The following is a 16,668-nucleotide window of genomic DNA, read 5'->3' as shown; positions in this document are numbered from 1 at the left end:
TTCTGTAAAGTTCTGAAAAAAAAGGTCCATGGGTGAAAACAGGGAGAGGGTGACAGACTGCACACCTGCTTATTCCCTGTAGACATTTTTATTCATGGTGAGGTTCTACGATCAACTAAAATGCAGGTAGACGCTGATTTGTACAAGATTTGTATGGCTCAGATATAATTTTCAGTAAAAGTAATTCTTTCTTTAAGTCTTCAAATAAGGCAGATACATGAACTTGATTAAGTCCTTTGCCAGTAACAGCAACTTGCCTAAACTCTTCTTTATTATCCAAATAGTCCCTTATTTTCCATTTAGCACTCTGCAGTTGCTCCTCGTATTGCTCTCAGATTATCTTTACTCTGTAATACTTTTATTTTTCTCACCTGCTCTAAATATTTCCTATTTTTACTATCCATTGTCATTTTATCCCCGTATTAGCAATTCTGAATACATTTCTGTCTTTCAGTCATTTTATCCCCGTATTAGCAATTCCTTCTGAATACATTTCTAGCTTCCATAATAACTTTGAAGTCATTTGCACTACCCATTCCTTAAATTACTCACTTAACAGGTAAGTAGGAAAGTACTAGTCTCTGATTTTCACTTCATTGCCCTACATCTGTATATTGTTTTTTATTAATATGTGATCTGATATAGTTATTGGATGTGTGTCAAAGTTTTCAATTAAACACACATGCTCATGTGAAGTATAACTCAATCCAGCCTTGGTCAGCTGTTGCACCTTGATGAATAATATGTAATTTTTTTCTGACTTCCAGCTACTGAATTCACATCTTCATATTAAATACTCTCATGTAGTTCTTCTGAAATGTACCCTCTTGTTGTATATATTCAATTGTAGGTCCCCCTGATACATCCTCACTGTTGCAAATCAACTTTCAGTCACCATCCCACTTTCTTTAAGCTCCATACCAGAAGGTTTTGGTATAGTATAAATACATGCCAGCATAATCCTTTCTCCCTTGCCATTAGCCCCTTACTACCACAAATCTACCATTATTGTCTTTGTTCTCATATATTGTTATTAGAACCCCTCTAGCAAGTATCAGTCCTCCCCCTTTCCTTTGACCCTGATATTGTGCTGAATTTCCATATTAAAATCCTTTCTTTGTCAAATTTGGATCCCTTTTAAAATGCCAGCACTCAAAATACTGAGTGCTAATACACCAAAAAACAAAGACTGAAAATGCAGGATAACAGCAAATCTCAAACATCACTCTTCTCCTTTCAACTCCTTATTTGCAAGGAGGGACGCAATTCATCAAAAAAACTTTTTGATATCTAGGAAAAATATTCTGATGGCAGCTGGATACACAACAGCTTTAATTCCATACCTGTCTCTTATTCCTTGATTGCTGGGAAAACCTTCCTTATCTTCGGCCTATTGTACAATGTGAATAATTATTTTCTAGAAACAGTGCTCCAGTTTTAATATGTTTCCTTTCTGTTACAGTTCTATCTGGATCAGCTCTTTCTGCTAGTGTGTTAGCTGTTTTCTCGTGGCCATGTTGGGAGCATACACATGGAGCGCCTTTTCAGTTAACAGCTGTTATTGTGGAGTACCAGTCCAGTTACTTATTTGTACTTTCAAAAAGTTAATACAGTCCATTCCTTCTACAACAGAAAATGTCAGGTTTTCTGTATGCATTCTGTCTTCTAAACTTACTCTTTTTGAAGCAGCTGTTCTTGAGAAGCCTCATTCTCAGCCAGCCTTATCTTCATTTCATCCTCTGACTTTTGTAGTTTTATTAGTTAAGCTAAAGGTTCTTCCACGTTTTCCAGCGTTTGTTATTTTAGTTGATTTATTCTTTTGTTTTATCATTTATTTTTATTATTTAGAAGTATATTTGATTTAATTTCTGTAAATTACTGGAAGCTTCCTCTGGACCAAAGCTGGAACTTGAACTATTATAAGTTGTATAATGTTTGCAACTGGGAGTGTCAGTCTGGTTTGTGATATAAAATGCTTGTGATTAGGATTGTGTTGGTGTGGTTTGTTGTCATTTATATAACTGTATAATTGCCTGTGTAGTAAGTGATGGTTTAATAAAGATGTTTCTTGTTTAAAAAAAGGCAGGAATTTAATAATTTATGTAATATCGTTTAGGTTATATGATATATAGCAATATAAGTGAGGTATAATGTTTGTTATGCTATTACAGTTTGATTACTTTTATATGAATGTAAATTTGCCTATGTCACAAGTCATAATTCAGTAAAGGTGTTTGGACAGATTCATAACCCAGAGGCTCCCTTCACTCTGGAATAAAATCCCAGTCCAGGTTAGGCAGAGTCCCTCATTGACTCTCTTCAAGAGGAATCTTGATGAGTGGATGGGAGATGGTAGGTTTACCCCGGGTATCACTTCTGTGTCACTGTTAGACAGAGACACAGTATACTAACCTCGAAAAAGGGCATAGCAAAATTCATTTAAAATGGGTGGCGAAAGCCAAACACACTCTGGCTAGGCTTATAAATGCCCTAGGGCAGATAGCCTAGTATGAACCTATGAACCTATGAAAAAACAAAGCTGAAACTTGAATTGCCTTTGATGAACAGCTTTTCAGGATTCTTCCTAGCCAGAATTTTCTCTTCTCCTTTTGTGGTTAATTTTCTCTCAGGTTTTCCAAATTTCTTATTTACTGGCATATGAACAGTGTAATTATGAGCCAGTGAGTGAATTGTACACAAACTAACAGTTTCTAAGGTACGTCTTTTTCCCAGTTTCTGATTTCGGTCTGGGAGAGCTGAAATCAACCTGTTGATCAGTGTGCAAACGTCTTTGGAAAATGGATATTTTGCTCCATTATAACTCGATTTGAGGAAAAGGAGTAGTTTTGACGACAAGTGTGTTATTTCCCCTGATGGAAGGTAGAAGAGGTGTTCACAATAAGCATATTATTTTCTGTAAGAGGAGGTGCTTTTGGTAATGGACTTTTTATTTCACATTAAGAAAGGTTAAGAAGGTGCTGAAGACAACAAGAATGCATTATTTAGATTGCTAGGTGACAGAATTGGACAATGAGCAATACATGATAGAAAAGTAAGAGTGGATCTTGGCTACAGATAGAACTAGGGTGACTGATAGGTGAGCACGATATTGACTGCACAGCCTGCTGAATGCCAGAAGTTCATGAAACAACTCGATGGTGACGTCAAACTTATGTGGGGAGGCACAATACATATATAGGAAAAGCCAAATGTGGAAATGGCCCACAAACAGAATGGTAATGGTCAGGGGTACTTGGAAACAAAATGTCACAAACAGGAAGGCATGTTTTTGGGTTTCATCAGCTTTTGAATATTATCTTACTCTTGGAGGCCATTTTTTATGTGGATTTTCTCTTGTTGCACACTGTGATTTGCCTGTCTGAGCATGAGGTACATTTCAGTGAATAGCATTGTCAGTTTGACGATGCAGTTGAGGACGAGCATGTCAGTCAGCAGCCTCTGATCATTACTATTCGCCTTGTTGTAGGGGTGTACATTTTGTGTACTCTGTCCTGTTATGAGTTTGCAAAACTGTTAGTGAGGCAGGCCAGAATGTGGACCAGAGACTCCCAAGATTCTGCCTGGGACAATATTAATGCGTAGGCAGCCTGCTGCATGTGACTGTGTCCACAGTGGGATATCAGTAATGTAGTGAACACTCTCTGCATTAGTTGTGATTTTCTTAAATCAGTGCAACTGCTTGCAGGTTTGCAGCTAGCATTATCTTATAGAAAGGTATATTCTGTATCAGTAAAGTTTTTGCTTTGATAATTTACACTCATACTTGGAAAAATTGCAGTTTCAGCAGTCTCTTCCTTCAGTAAGTGCCAGAGGTATCTTTTAAAGCATTTGTCTTTACTTGTTCCTGACCCACCTGAACTGCTGCATCCTACTTCCTTGTGAGATCTCTCTATGAATAATAGAAACAATTACTATTTCATTTTTAATCCATCTGTTTGAAAGTAGTCCCAACTTCACTTTCTCTGTCATTGCTTTGTGAACCACAGCATAGACTTATACAGTCACACAACATTTTTAATTAGTTCTTTTGGTGCAGACTTCCCCATCCCCACCATGGCCCCTGTCATGCCCCAGTGCTGTTCCCCAGTTTTCACAGCAAGATGGAGGAGAGTATTAGGGTATCATGGCACCATTCTGACCATAGGAAGGCTTTTCTCTGTTGGCCTGCCTTAGCTGTATGGCATGCATTGATGTTAGTGTGGTGTGAGTGCATGTGCAGTTACATACACTTCCTCGGCTCCCATCCTCCCACTCGTATACCTGAGCTACTTCATACTGGTTTTCTGGGTAAGCCTGCATTTCATTAAGTTATTGCTTTCTTTATCTGTTGCAGTGAATATCAGACCTGTATCATCCAGACACTATGAAATATTTCATTTTTTTTATATGAAGCAATGGTGAAGTTGTCTGTTGCCATGTTTGTGTGTGTGTATATATATATATATATATATATATATATATATATATATATATATAAATATATTTATATGCATATTTTTTCCTTTTTACAGCATCACTGCTAAACTAGAAAGAGCTTTAGAAAAAGTTGCTCCTCTTCTGCGAGAAATTTTCGTCGACTTTGCCCCTTTCCTTTCTCGCACACTCCTTGGAAGCCATGGACAAGAGCTGTTGATTGAAGGTATGAGTGATGAATTAGTGTATTGCTTTGTGTGATTATTAATGCCTGCGGCATTGTGTTTGTAAATCAGTTATTCATGTTTTGGCATCTGTCCTGTATAGTTACAAGTAAATAGTCATAAAGAAATGGCAGCTGCTTTCATTAATAGAACATGAATTTCACAAAGCTCAGAATTAGTGGCTGTCCTAATGTTTCTTGAAATATGTAAAATTGTTTCTTTTTTCAGTTTAACAGCACGACTGTTTCCATTTCTTACATTTTTTATAATCACAGTTTGAAATGGCTTAGAGGATTGTCATGTCATTACATTTGAATTCCATTCATATTTTGTATTAAAATCCAGTCATATTTTATTATGAACCATTGTGTGGTTGATTATTTTTTCATCTCTTGAAAAATGCTGGGGAACATTACATTACAGTATCTGACATTTATTAAAGAAAATGCTTATAATCTGGTGCATTGGGGCTGTCACAATAATGCTGTTTTTAAATTGTGACACACAACTGTGCAAGAATCGGTGACTAATTTCTTTGTTTCAGATGCGAGGAGTAAATGTATCTGATTACAGTGGTATGATGACATTTCATAGCTGTACATTGCTTACAATGGGAAGTTCTTTCATTTGAATGGTTCTTAACCTTCTGTGTTGTTCAGTACAGTCCACTAAACTTTACATTACTTGACATCATTTCCACTTGTGATAAAAGATGAGAAATAAATAACGGAGCTTACTTTTCAGACGCTGCTGAAAATCTGTAAGCTGTCTGATTGAGCAGTCAGAGCCAACATCCCACTACCTGCTGTCTTCCAAGTTACTCAAAAGTCTGTTTTCATGACTTATAATTTCTTACTGTACAAATTTTAATTGTCTTTCTCAGTATTGACATTATTGTCTGAGTATTTTTTCATTACCGTGAATGTATTCACCTGAACTGTACCTGCAAATGGTCGGTTGTGATCTGGAACTACCCTGTAAACACACACACATATTGTATTGCACTTGACCAGTTTATAGGATGCAGATCTCATTTCCATGTAGCTGATTTATTTTAAGAGTGACAGCATACATCTTTACTATAACAGGGTACCCTAGGACTATGGATTACAATACAGTAGTTACTTTCTTAAACAAGCACTAACTTATAAAATATTGCATTACGTGAATGGAGAAAGGAGATTTTGCCATTAGGGATGACGACTGCAAGTTTAGGGGTACAGAAAATAGGCAAAAGGGGTTGGAATTTACTCAAGAAAACTGGCAAAAGGAACTAGGGTACTGGAAGCCAATAACTAGACAGGGAAAGGTAATAGAATGAGATGAGGCAAAGAAGACATTTGAACTGCAAGCTAAAGACGGCTTTCTCTACCACAGAATTGATATCAGAGTATAGGCAAAGTGCAAGGGATATAGGAATCTTAAGTTAAAGACCTGCTGTGGTCGAATCTAGAACAGAAGTTGCTGTTAAAAGGAGCATTAGTAAGGCATATCAAATTTTACACTGCAACTATAAGAATCAGTGAGAGGAGATAAAAGTTTGGGAAGACTGACTGGAAAAACAGTTTAAATGGGAAGACATTCGTGTGGCTCCCAAGTATGCAACAAAGTCCAGAAGATTTAGGATATTTCCTTAAAAGTGATTGCATAGTTATTTTTATACCCCAAGCAGACTTCAAATAATTGTCCTAAGGTAAATAGGAAATGTTGGAAGTGTGGTGGGGAAGAAAGTGGTAACTGGAAACATGTTTTGAGGGGTAATGATTTAGCAGATTTTAAGAATTTCCTACAGAGTGCTGTGTCAGAAATATGGGGTGAGCAAATGGCTGTAAGTAAGGAAATGATTCTTTTGAGCTGGGTCACAGGATCTGAATTACCTAGACATACTGAGACTGTATTAAGTTTAAGTATGATGGCTGCTAAAATAGCAATTACTAGAAAATAGAAATCATTCTACACTAACTTTGAGGTATTGAATATTATCAAAGAGATTAAAAAAATGGAGAGGGATCTTTGGAAATAGGAAGGAGCAATTAACATAGAAGTAAATGGAAATTGTGGGAAAATGCATGCATATAATCTTCAGGAGTGAGGTTTAAGGGAAGGCAGGAATTCAGCAATTTTTGTAATGTTGGACTGATAGCAAAGAAAATAGATGGGATGTATATTGTATTTAAAAGGAAAATGTTAAAATGGTTTGTTTTCTGGTAATGTACGTTTGCCTGTGTCTTATTCAATAAAGGTGTTAAAAAAAACATTTCAATAGCACTTCTCAGTTTCTGTTTTCACACAGGGGTGAGCTTAGGATAAGCTGTTGATCACTGTGCAGCCGTCTTGGAAGGCTTATTCAAGAATATTTCTTGTATCAAAAAAGGATAGTGTCTAGAAACCAGTTCTCAACCATTCTTTTCCCAACTTGTGTGTGAAAGTGTCAAAGCTCAGGATGTTGACTTTACAAGCTTATTACCTTTCATTCCTGTGTGGCATCTCTGGGACAGTCTAAATCTGAAAGATGATTGTCGTCCAGTTGCCACAGTGTTGAGATGGTTCATCTGGTTTTCTGTGTCTTGGTGACTTCATCAGTTCTTTGCATTACCTTTTAGGTTATCTACAGCTCCAGAGGTAGTACATTGCAGACTGCAGGGCATTCACATGCATCTTTATTTAGATGGCTTGTTTATCTTTGCAAAGTCATATTTCAGGTGTCAAGAGTCCCTTGCATTGGTTATAAATCCCCCTGGGTTTTTAGATCAACTGTAAAAATAATCCTCATTAATTTCTCTAGACAGGGTAGTGTTTCTAGGATGCCTTCTAGATTCTGTCCTATAAAAGGCATTCCTAACTGAGGAGAAAGTGGTCTTGTATCTGGAAGTCTTCCTGAGTTTCTCCAGTCAGTCTCAACTCTCAGCCAGAGAGTATCTCAGGATTTTAGGGTTCATGGCATCGATTCTCATGATTCATCTTGCCAGGCTACTCTTGAGAAAAATTCAGTAGTTCTCAAAACAGTGTTGACCCAATATTCCCACCCTCTGAATTTTTAAACTCCAGTCTTTGGTTTTGTAAAGGGAGAACTGCTTTGATGGAGAGAACATATTTCACTGAATACAGGTCTCCCATTTCCTCGTTTATAATCCCTGCAAATCACACAGACATGAAAGACACGTTAGCTGTGATCCACACTATATAATCTTTTAATCATCCATACTATTGAATCTTGTAATCATCTGTCATCCCCTGGACCTCTGGCAGTGATTACAGTGTTGTGGTACATAAACAGTTTGCAGTAGGTCTTGCCCTCTGGGCACACTGGCTGTTTATAGCTTGGGAGGTTGCTCTGAAGCATTGTTTAAACCTCCAAGCTTTCTGCATTCCAGCACAGCCAAATATAGTGGCATACAAGATGAGAAGGATCATGACAGACCCTCACAAATAGAGGGTGATGCAGGAGGTCTTCCTGGATTTGATACACTTATGGAAAACACCTCAGAGGGATTGATTTTGTTTCCTTTAAAACAGATAACTAAATGAGTTCTCCAGAAGGACTCCTTGAAAGCAGGACAGTAATACAGATATTTTTTTCATTCCCCTTATAGAGAATGTTCCTTTATGCTTTTTCCACTGATTTCCAAGTTTATTCTGAAGATTATTCTGAAGATTCAGGACACTCCAAAGATCACTGTGGGACTTACTTCTGGCCCAGGCAACAGTGGCTCTCCCTTATGGAATCGGCCATTGGCAATTACGACAAGTTTCCTCCAAGACTGGATCTACTGTCACAAGATCAGAGGAGTTTACAACGGACTGCCTGGATGATGCAGGTTTGATACCTTTCAGGACCTTTTTTCTGAGTACATACAGCTGGTATTAAAGGAGGCAAGAAAACCTGCTGCTAGGAAATGTCTTTCTAATTAATGTGACATTTTCTAGTTGGTGCTGCAGTGATAATCAGTCCCCATTCACAAATTCTGTACTTCTGATCTTTCAGTATTTGAGAGTTACAATCCTCTTGCCTGTCTTAATCCTTTAGCCACATGTACCTGTCAACCATTTCAGCATGTCCGTCCATGGATTTTCAGACTTTAATTAAGACGTTTTTGGAAGGGGTTTTATATTTAAGACCACCTTGGAAACAGGTGTCATCTTGCTGGGATCTTGAATCTGTCTTGTTTTGAACCAGCTCAGCAGGCTGTTTTATGATTCATGGTTTTGAAGATGGTTTTGCATATTGCTGTGATGTCTGATTTGTAGGTTGTTGTGGTGGTTGAATTCTATTTGGTTTCCATAGAGATAGGATTACATTTAGACCAAATCTGTCATTCATGCCCATAATAGTTTGGGTTTGCTTTGAATCAAGCCATCAGTCATCCTGTATTCTTTTCGGAACTTAAACAGGGAGAAAGGATTTTCCATACTCTAGACATGCCTAGGCAACTCTTGAATATTGTCTTAGTCCTTTAGGAAAGCTGAGTATCCATGTATTCTCTCTGATGGGACATAGAAAGGGCAGCTGTGTCAAAGCAGACGTTTTCAAGGCGGTTGCCCCTTGCTATTGCTTTTTGTTATTCCCAGCATGGTAGATTTCTTCCAGGCAGGATCAAGGCACATTCTACTAGAACCTTGTCATCATCTTGGCATACTGGAAAGGGGGTGGGTTCAAAGTATTAGAGGCAGGTACTTGGTCCTTTGTACATACTTTTACAAAGCATTACAGCCTGGATTCTTCTGGATCCCAATCCTCTTCCTCCCAGGTTGGATAAGCTATGGTACTCTGTCCGTATAAATAAAGGCTACTGCAGTAGTGATATTGATAAACATAATATAATTGTGGAAATTGCACTTGCCATAACAGTACATGTTCGAAGTAGTCTCTGCTGCAGTAGACTCGCCTTCCCTCCATATCCCTCCTTATATTTTTATTGTCGTGTTCCTAACGTTTCTGTTTTTTCAGGACAGAAGGCTCCCTCTCCCTTGGGGTTAAAGTCTTGAGTATGTTGGAGCTGAAGCTGCTGTCTTCTTCTTTTGGGGGGGGGGGGTTGTGATACAGCTGCCTGGCTGCATGTGTGGAGGAGAACCAGAAACTCTGAGAGACTTGCCATCTGTTTTATCTGTTGGTGGGATTATAACCCATATAGGAAAATGCTTCTGCAGAAGTGATTACGTTCAGCATCTACTGTTATGGCAAGCGTAAGTTCTACAACCTCTTTCCACATACAAACCTGAGAGATCTGCAGGAAATACCCTGTGCTATATTTTTGCTCTGTTCTCGTTATTGGTTTTATTAACAATTTGTATACCTCTTCACAGTAGGCCCCTTTAATCCAATACACAAGATGATTCAACCCTTGCTTGCTATACAGACAGCCTAAGCGATCTTCAGCAAATCACATAAGACGCTTTTACCTCCATTAAAAACTGGCTCTGCAATGCATCCCCCAAAAAGCTATGTTGCTCTGTTTCTTCCCCGAATCCCATGCACAAGTCAAAGCCAACTTTTAAAACTACCTCATTTGATAATATAGTAAAAGTGTTTCAGAATACTGAACTATTGGGAATTGTTAATGGATGGTAACCTTAAAACTCAACAGAAACTATGAGGGTTATTTACAGCAAGGTAAAAATGTTCTTACTAGCACCACAAAAACAGCCCTGGCTACTACCTACCTGTTACCATCCCTCTTGTATGGGGCACCAGTCCTCACTAATCTTCAGGCAGCAGTAAGAACTAAACTGAACAATTTTGCAACAAAATACGCTGCTAACAAACCCTGTAGAACCCATCACTTTTCTGTCCTAAAACAATTACTTCACCTTGAATTACTTACCCATCTCACGTATTCTTGGTTGCTTGTGACTCATGACATATCAAAATGTCCAGCTTTGAGCAATGTTCTGCACAACTGCTATCCCAACAGACCACTATGCTCACACGATAAACTTTTGTCCACCTAGAAACCTATTAGATCTGCAGGAAATACCCTGTACTCTAACTGCATTGACATATCCTGACACTCAATCCCACTTCTCTTGAGGTCCATATCTAGCATGCAGTCATTTGTATCCACACTAAATGTATAACTGAATGCTGGCTTTGCAGCTGTGTGCTACAGATGGCCAAACGCTTTCTTCCAGCTTCACCAGCTAACTCCATAAATAAATATTCTAAACCCTCCACTTAAAGGAATACGGGAATGTGTCTACATCATGTTTTGTACATACTGTACATATTTATCCATTTTAAATTAATGATCCACTGGGGGCACCATCTGCTCATAATATATGCATTGCTAGTCTTCAGCTGTGCCCACCACTTTTGAGTTTATTTAATCTACTTCCTTGTCTACACTGGTCTGTCAGTTTCTGTTACATCGTCGATCACTTTCTGTTCATATACCGTAATCTTTTATCCCCTCCATGCCTAATTTCATCCTGTTTTCCTTTTCCTCTCTCTTCCCACAGCTTCAGTCAGCTTACCAGTAGCCTATATAATGTCCTGCTACTCTTAAGTTTTAATGTATTTGCAAGTAAATTATTTTCTCTATCTTCCTGGAGCAGTTAATTTAGTAATTTGATTCTATTTATTAATATTGCATGTTAGTTATGCCTGTGATTGTCTTAATATTGTCTTTCCTGGAGCTTTTCTCTCCAAGCCTCCACTGAAAATGGGTGCTGTTGTCCAGTTGTACATTCCTGGTAAACATGTTAATTAAAAAAACATTCCATTCTTAATGAGAAGAGACCATACCTCTCAACCTCTTTAGAGCAAGAAATCTGGACAAAGCCATAAATAAAAGTGGGATAAAGACCCAGAAATAGGGAAAATTTTGAAATATTGCTCTTACAAATCTAAAAAGTTGATCGAATGACAGGTTTTGCATTGGCATGCATTTCCTGAAGTATATGAAGTCTAAAAATCAAAAGTGCACACAAAAGTCCTGGGAACATATACCAAGCAGAAACTTGCTATACCAAATAATTCTTTGAAAAATGTTCTCCTTGAGCAAGTCTTGTAGAATATAAAAACACAGCTTTATTACGAAAATGCAGTAGGTAAGCGCTTTCATGGGACTACCTCCCACTTCATCAGACCATTACAATAGCAGTACTATCCACTTATTTATAAGGCAAGTTAAATTGATAATACCAATTAAATAGTAATTACCCATTCATTTTAAAGAGATATTCATCTCTACTTGAATCACTTGCATTATTTGTATTCAAACATTACTAATATAAAAACACATATGCAAGTACATAAAAAATATAAAATACATACATAAAAATAATAAAACAAATCCTTTAACTGTTTCCCATGTCATAATTCAGTTTCATCCTAAGTATGCACCATTCTGTTATAAACTTCATAACTTTAACATACATAGTTAATACTATTGCTAACATAATTTCTATTCATACTGGGTCTCATTGACGTAGAGACCTGTTCTTTTGTATAGGCTTTAATGGTATCCTGTCATTTAGTGCCTTACCTCTGTTGCCTCTTAACGTGACTGTCCACTTTACTTCTGATGTTTCTGTTTTGTTGATTATATCTCCCCCTCTATCATTTTCACTAACTACTTCAATGGCCATAAATCTAAAATTGTGTGGAACCCATTTTCAACACATGTTTGGCCAAAGCATCATTTCTTCCACCTCTCCTCACTTTCAAGCTAACCACACCTCAAATTTACTCACTACCATGACCACAACACACAAAACTATATTTGCACACACACTACTCTTAACTACAGTAATAGCCTCTCTTACTATACCTTATTCACTCACCTTCTTTGAAAATCTTACTCTATCTAAACAAAACCATCATTTCCAACAAACTTCTCCATCTTCATTCATCTATACCCCTAACCACAGCAACATAACCAGTACCTCTAATTATATTCTACCAAAATATCACAGAACTACCCACATGACTTATTTCACTATTAAAAAGAATTTTAATAATTTCCACAAAATCTTTAAATTTCTATACTATAACCAACATCACCTCCTCCTAGATGGTGATATTCATCCAAACCCTGGCCCCAATAATGACAAAAGCAATAACCTTGATAATGCAACTTTACCCAACACTCCTACAATAGCTAAAGGACTTAACTCCCTCCTAATAGCTCACCTGAATATTAGAAGTGTCAACAATAACATTTCCCATCTACATGCTCTCCTTGATTTGCACTCATTTGATATTCTATGTCTCACAGAAACCTGGCTAAAACCATCTACTCTAAACCATGAAATTACCCCCCAGGATATAATATCCTTAGATGTGACCGTATAAACAAAAAAGGTGGAGGTATAGCCATTGTCTACAAATCTAATCTCCAAGTTTCCCCCTGTAATGTGCTTTCCATCATTAGACAGCAAATCTGAAGCACTGTCTGTCTATCAAACTCCAAATCAGCAACTCCAAATCTATCTACCTAATTTGTATGTATCTACCCCCTGGTAACAATACTAATACTCTTGAAAACATACTTAGTTACCTATCTAACCAACTACCCCAGGAGACTATTGTACTGGGTGACTTCAACATAGACTGGTTCACCTGCAGTACCCAGAACCCTACTAACCACATTAATCTCTTTGGATTCTCTCAATTAATAACTACTCCCACTAGAATCCACAAACCTAACAGGAAAGAAACTACTCTTGACTGGATCCTTATCAACTACCACCCTAATACTTATACTCCAGGTACCCTCCCTGATAACATCAGTGACCATATGCTTACCTATATGACTAGACAAAAACTTCATATTTCAACAACTCATAATCTCAAAACATCCCGCTCAAAAAAAAACTTTAACCCAGATAGCTTCCTAAATGAATTGCTAGCATGTAACTGGTCACCCCTAACCCATCTTGAACTTGATGAGGCTGTTACCTACTTCAACACTAACTTTCTTCAAATTCTGGACTACCATGCATCTTATCGCACTACGAGAATAAGAACAGTAACTGCTCCATGGCTAACTAAACAAACAAAGCAAAAAATGCTCCTCAGAAATAAAATCTGGGCCAAATGGAGAGCTACCAAATGTCCATCTGATCACCTCCTCTTTAAACAGTTAAGAAATGCTACCAAAAAAGACACTCTTAAGGACAAAAAAGACTACTACCTCCACCTCCAACAATCCAGTGAACATACCCCACAAAAATGTTGGTCAGGGATAAACTTCTTCAGCCAGGACACCCTACTACTCCTGTCCCATCAGGTTTCAACCATAATAATTCCAACCAAATCCCTGATGCCTTTAACAACTACTTTACAGAAGCCATACAAACCCTAGCTAATTCTTTACCTCCCTCTTCTACTTCCCTACCAAATACTTCCAATTCTTCAACTCTACCTTTCACCTAAACCTGTTAGTACATCTCTTATCTACAAGCTACTTAAAAAACTGAAACCTTCTACCCCATCAGCTGACCGTCTCCCATCAGAATACCTACAAATTGCCACAAAAGCTATATGCTACCCCATATCTATCCTTATTAATAGAACTATTTCTGAAGGTAAAATTCCTACCATCTGGAAAGTATCCCATATCATCCCTCTTCATAAAGGTGGATCCTCTACTGAGCTCTCTAACTTTTGACCTATTGCCTTACTCTCCCCATTATCTAAAATAATGGAAAAATGTATTCACAAACTACTACTTAACCACCTACTACAAAATAACCTACTAGCAAACTGCCAACATGGCTTTAGACCATTCCACAGTACTACGACTGCCCTTCTATCCTTCATTGACTCTATAAATAAAAATCGGAGCAATAACTCCTTCTCTGCACTATTTATTGACTTGTCAGAAGCCTTTGACATGGTCAACCATAACTTCTAAACAAACTAAATTCCTATTCTCTTAATCCACAAGCATTACAATGGTTTAGGAGTTACCTTCAAAATAGACAACAAGCAGTGCTTTGGAATAACAATCTATCATCATTACTTCCCGTAAATATTGGAGTCCCACAAGGCTCTATCTTAGGTCCCCTTCTTTTTTCCTTATTTATCAATGACCTACACTTGAACACACCCCAAGCCACCTGCATTCAATATGCAGATGACTCGACCTTAATCTGTACTGCTAAAAATCTAGCTTCCCTCCAGTCACTTACCCAAACTGTATTCCAAAATGTTGAAAACTGGTTTATGCAACACTGCCTCTTCCTTAATCCCAAAAAAAACAAAACTACTACTTTTTACTCCAACTCATAAATCACCCAATCCATTCTTTACCATTACCTCTAACAATGCCACCAACATAACCCCGGATACTACCACCCGGCTACTAGGAGTTACAATTGACAATCTGCTTAACTATGATGACCATATTAACTCCACCATAAAGTCTGTTAACAAAAAACTAGGTACTCTCTATAGAATTAAACCATTCCTTACCCCTTCAGCCAGGAAAACAATTGCCCAAACCCACCTCATTTCTGCCCTCTTCTACGCCTCTGCCATATATACTAACTTATCAAAAAACAACCTCTCCAAACTTTCTCACTGTTATAATAACATAGCTAGATTCATCACATGCTCTCCCTTTGAAACTCACCACTGCCTTAACCTCAGACAACTAGGATGGCTAGAAATACGGAACCATATACTCAGTAAACAGTGACTTATTACTCACAAGATCCTGCACTACCCCTCTAAATACCCCTGTCCTCACTGATCTGATTTCACTATATAAAAATCTAGCTACACTACGTTCTGCCAATAAACTTCTGTTATCCTCAATCAAATCTAACAACAAAGCTGGTGACTCTCTTTTCTCTAATACTACATGTAAAAACTGGAATCTGCTCCCTACTGAACTATCTACCCTAGCTTCTACTTCTCTATTCAAAAAACATATCAAAGAACATCTTAAAACCCAGTGGCTCTGTCCTTGTGCTAACCCAGACTGAAATCCTCTGCCCCTCCTGCTCAAATCCCTTTCCCCTCACAATAACCTAAGCCTCCAAGCCTACTTTTTTCCTCATTATTTATATTAAAAGTAAAATTGCAGTGATCTTACTCTGTTTTGTGTTTTGAACAAGTGTTTCTTATTTTATATTTAGTTAACCTTTAGTACAATGGCTATAGTCCATATTTATATTACTATATTTTTAATTTAACCAATGCTACCTTTGTACTGTATTTTTTATATACATGTCCTTTTAAATATTGTTAACTTTGTTACTGTTCATGTTTGGAGCTTTTCTCCCCGGGCCTCTACTGAAAATGGACATATATCCAGTTAGACTAGCCCGGTCAACAAATGTAAAATAAATAAATAAATTCCTAATGCTTAGTAAATGTTCTCTTATCCTTGTTTTAAATTCCCTGTTCATCTCACCTATATAGTAAGATGAACACACATTACAGATAGCTAAATATACTATATTTTGAGTACTGCAAGTGGGCGTAACTTTAAATGTAAACTCTATTCCTGTATCATTGTGTTCAAATTTATTACTATGATCTATCCATTTACATTGGTTACACTTACCACATGGTATTGTTCCTGCATGATGTTCTTTTGCTTTCTTCTCTGTACTAGCATAACAAAGGTGTCTTTTTAGTGACGACTTATTTCTATAGCAAAATACTGATTCTTCTCCAACCAACTCTCTTATATGCGGGTCACTTGTAAGTACAGGCCAGTGTTTCCTCACAATATCTTTCATAATTCTAACATCAGACGTATAATCCGTGGCTATTTTAACTTTATCTGAGTGGGATATATCTATTTTTCTCATCATCTGACTTTCTCCTTGTGAGAAATAAGGTTTGCCCTTTGTGGGCCTCAAAGTCTTAACTTCTGTCATTACTACTTGTATTTCATTGTGATTATAACCTCTTTTTAAGAATTTCCCACTCAAATCTTCTATCTCATTTTCAAATATTGTCTCTTCTGCTGTTAATCTTGAAATTCTTAATGCTTGCCCCTTCATAACATTTTTAAAAATATGTTGGGGGTGCATATATGTATTCTTGTAGCAC

General features: G+C 37.4%; 1 protein-coding gene across 1 annotated transcript in view; it reads left to right on the top strand.

The window, feature by feature from the left end:
• The window catches only part of NBEA (neurobeachin), a 4,581,458-nt gene that overhangs the window by 2,404,144 nt on the left and 2,160,646 nt on the right, over window positions 1–16,668 (top strand). Inside the window, exon 39 of the mRNA XM_044072852.1 lies at window positions 4,533–4,660. Coding sequence (XP_043928787.1) covers window positions 4,533–4,660 — 128 coding nt within the window. The remainder of the gene's footprint in view (window positions 1–4,532; window positions 4,661–16,668) is intronic.

Source organism: Protopterus annectens, chromosome 5.part1 (genome assembly GCF_019279795.1).
Source record: "Protopterus annectens isolate FY-2018-M chromosome 5.part1, PAN1.0, whole genome shotgun sequence".
Lineage (NCBI taxonomy): Eukaryota > Metazoa > Chordata > Ceratodontiformes > Protopteridae > Protopterus > Protopterus annectens.
This window is presented reverse-complemented; position numbering and strand designations above follow the sequence as displayed.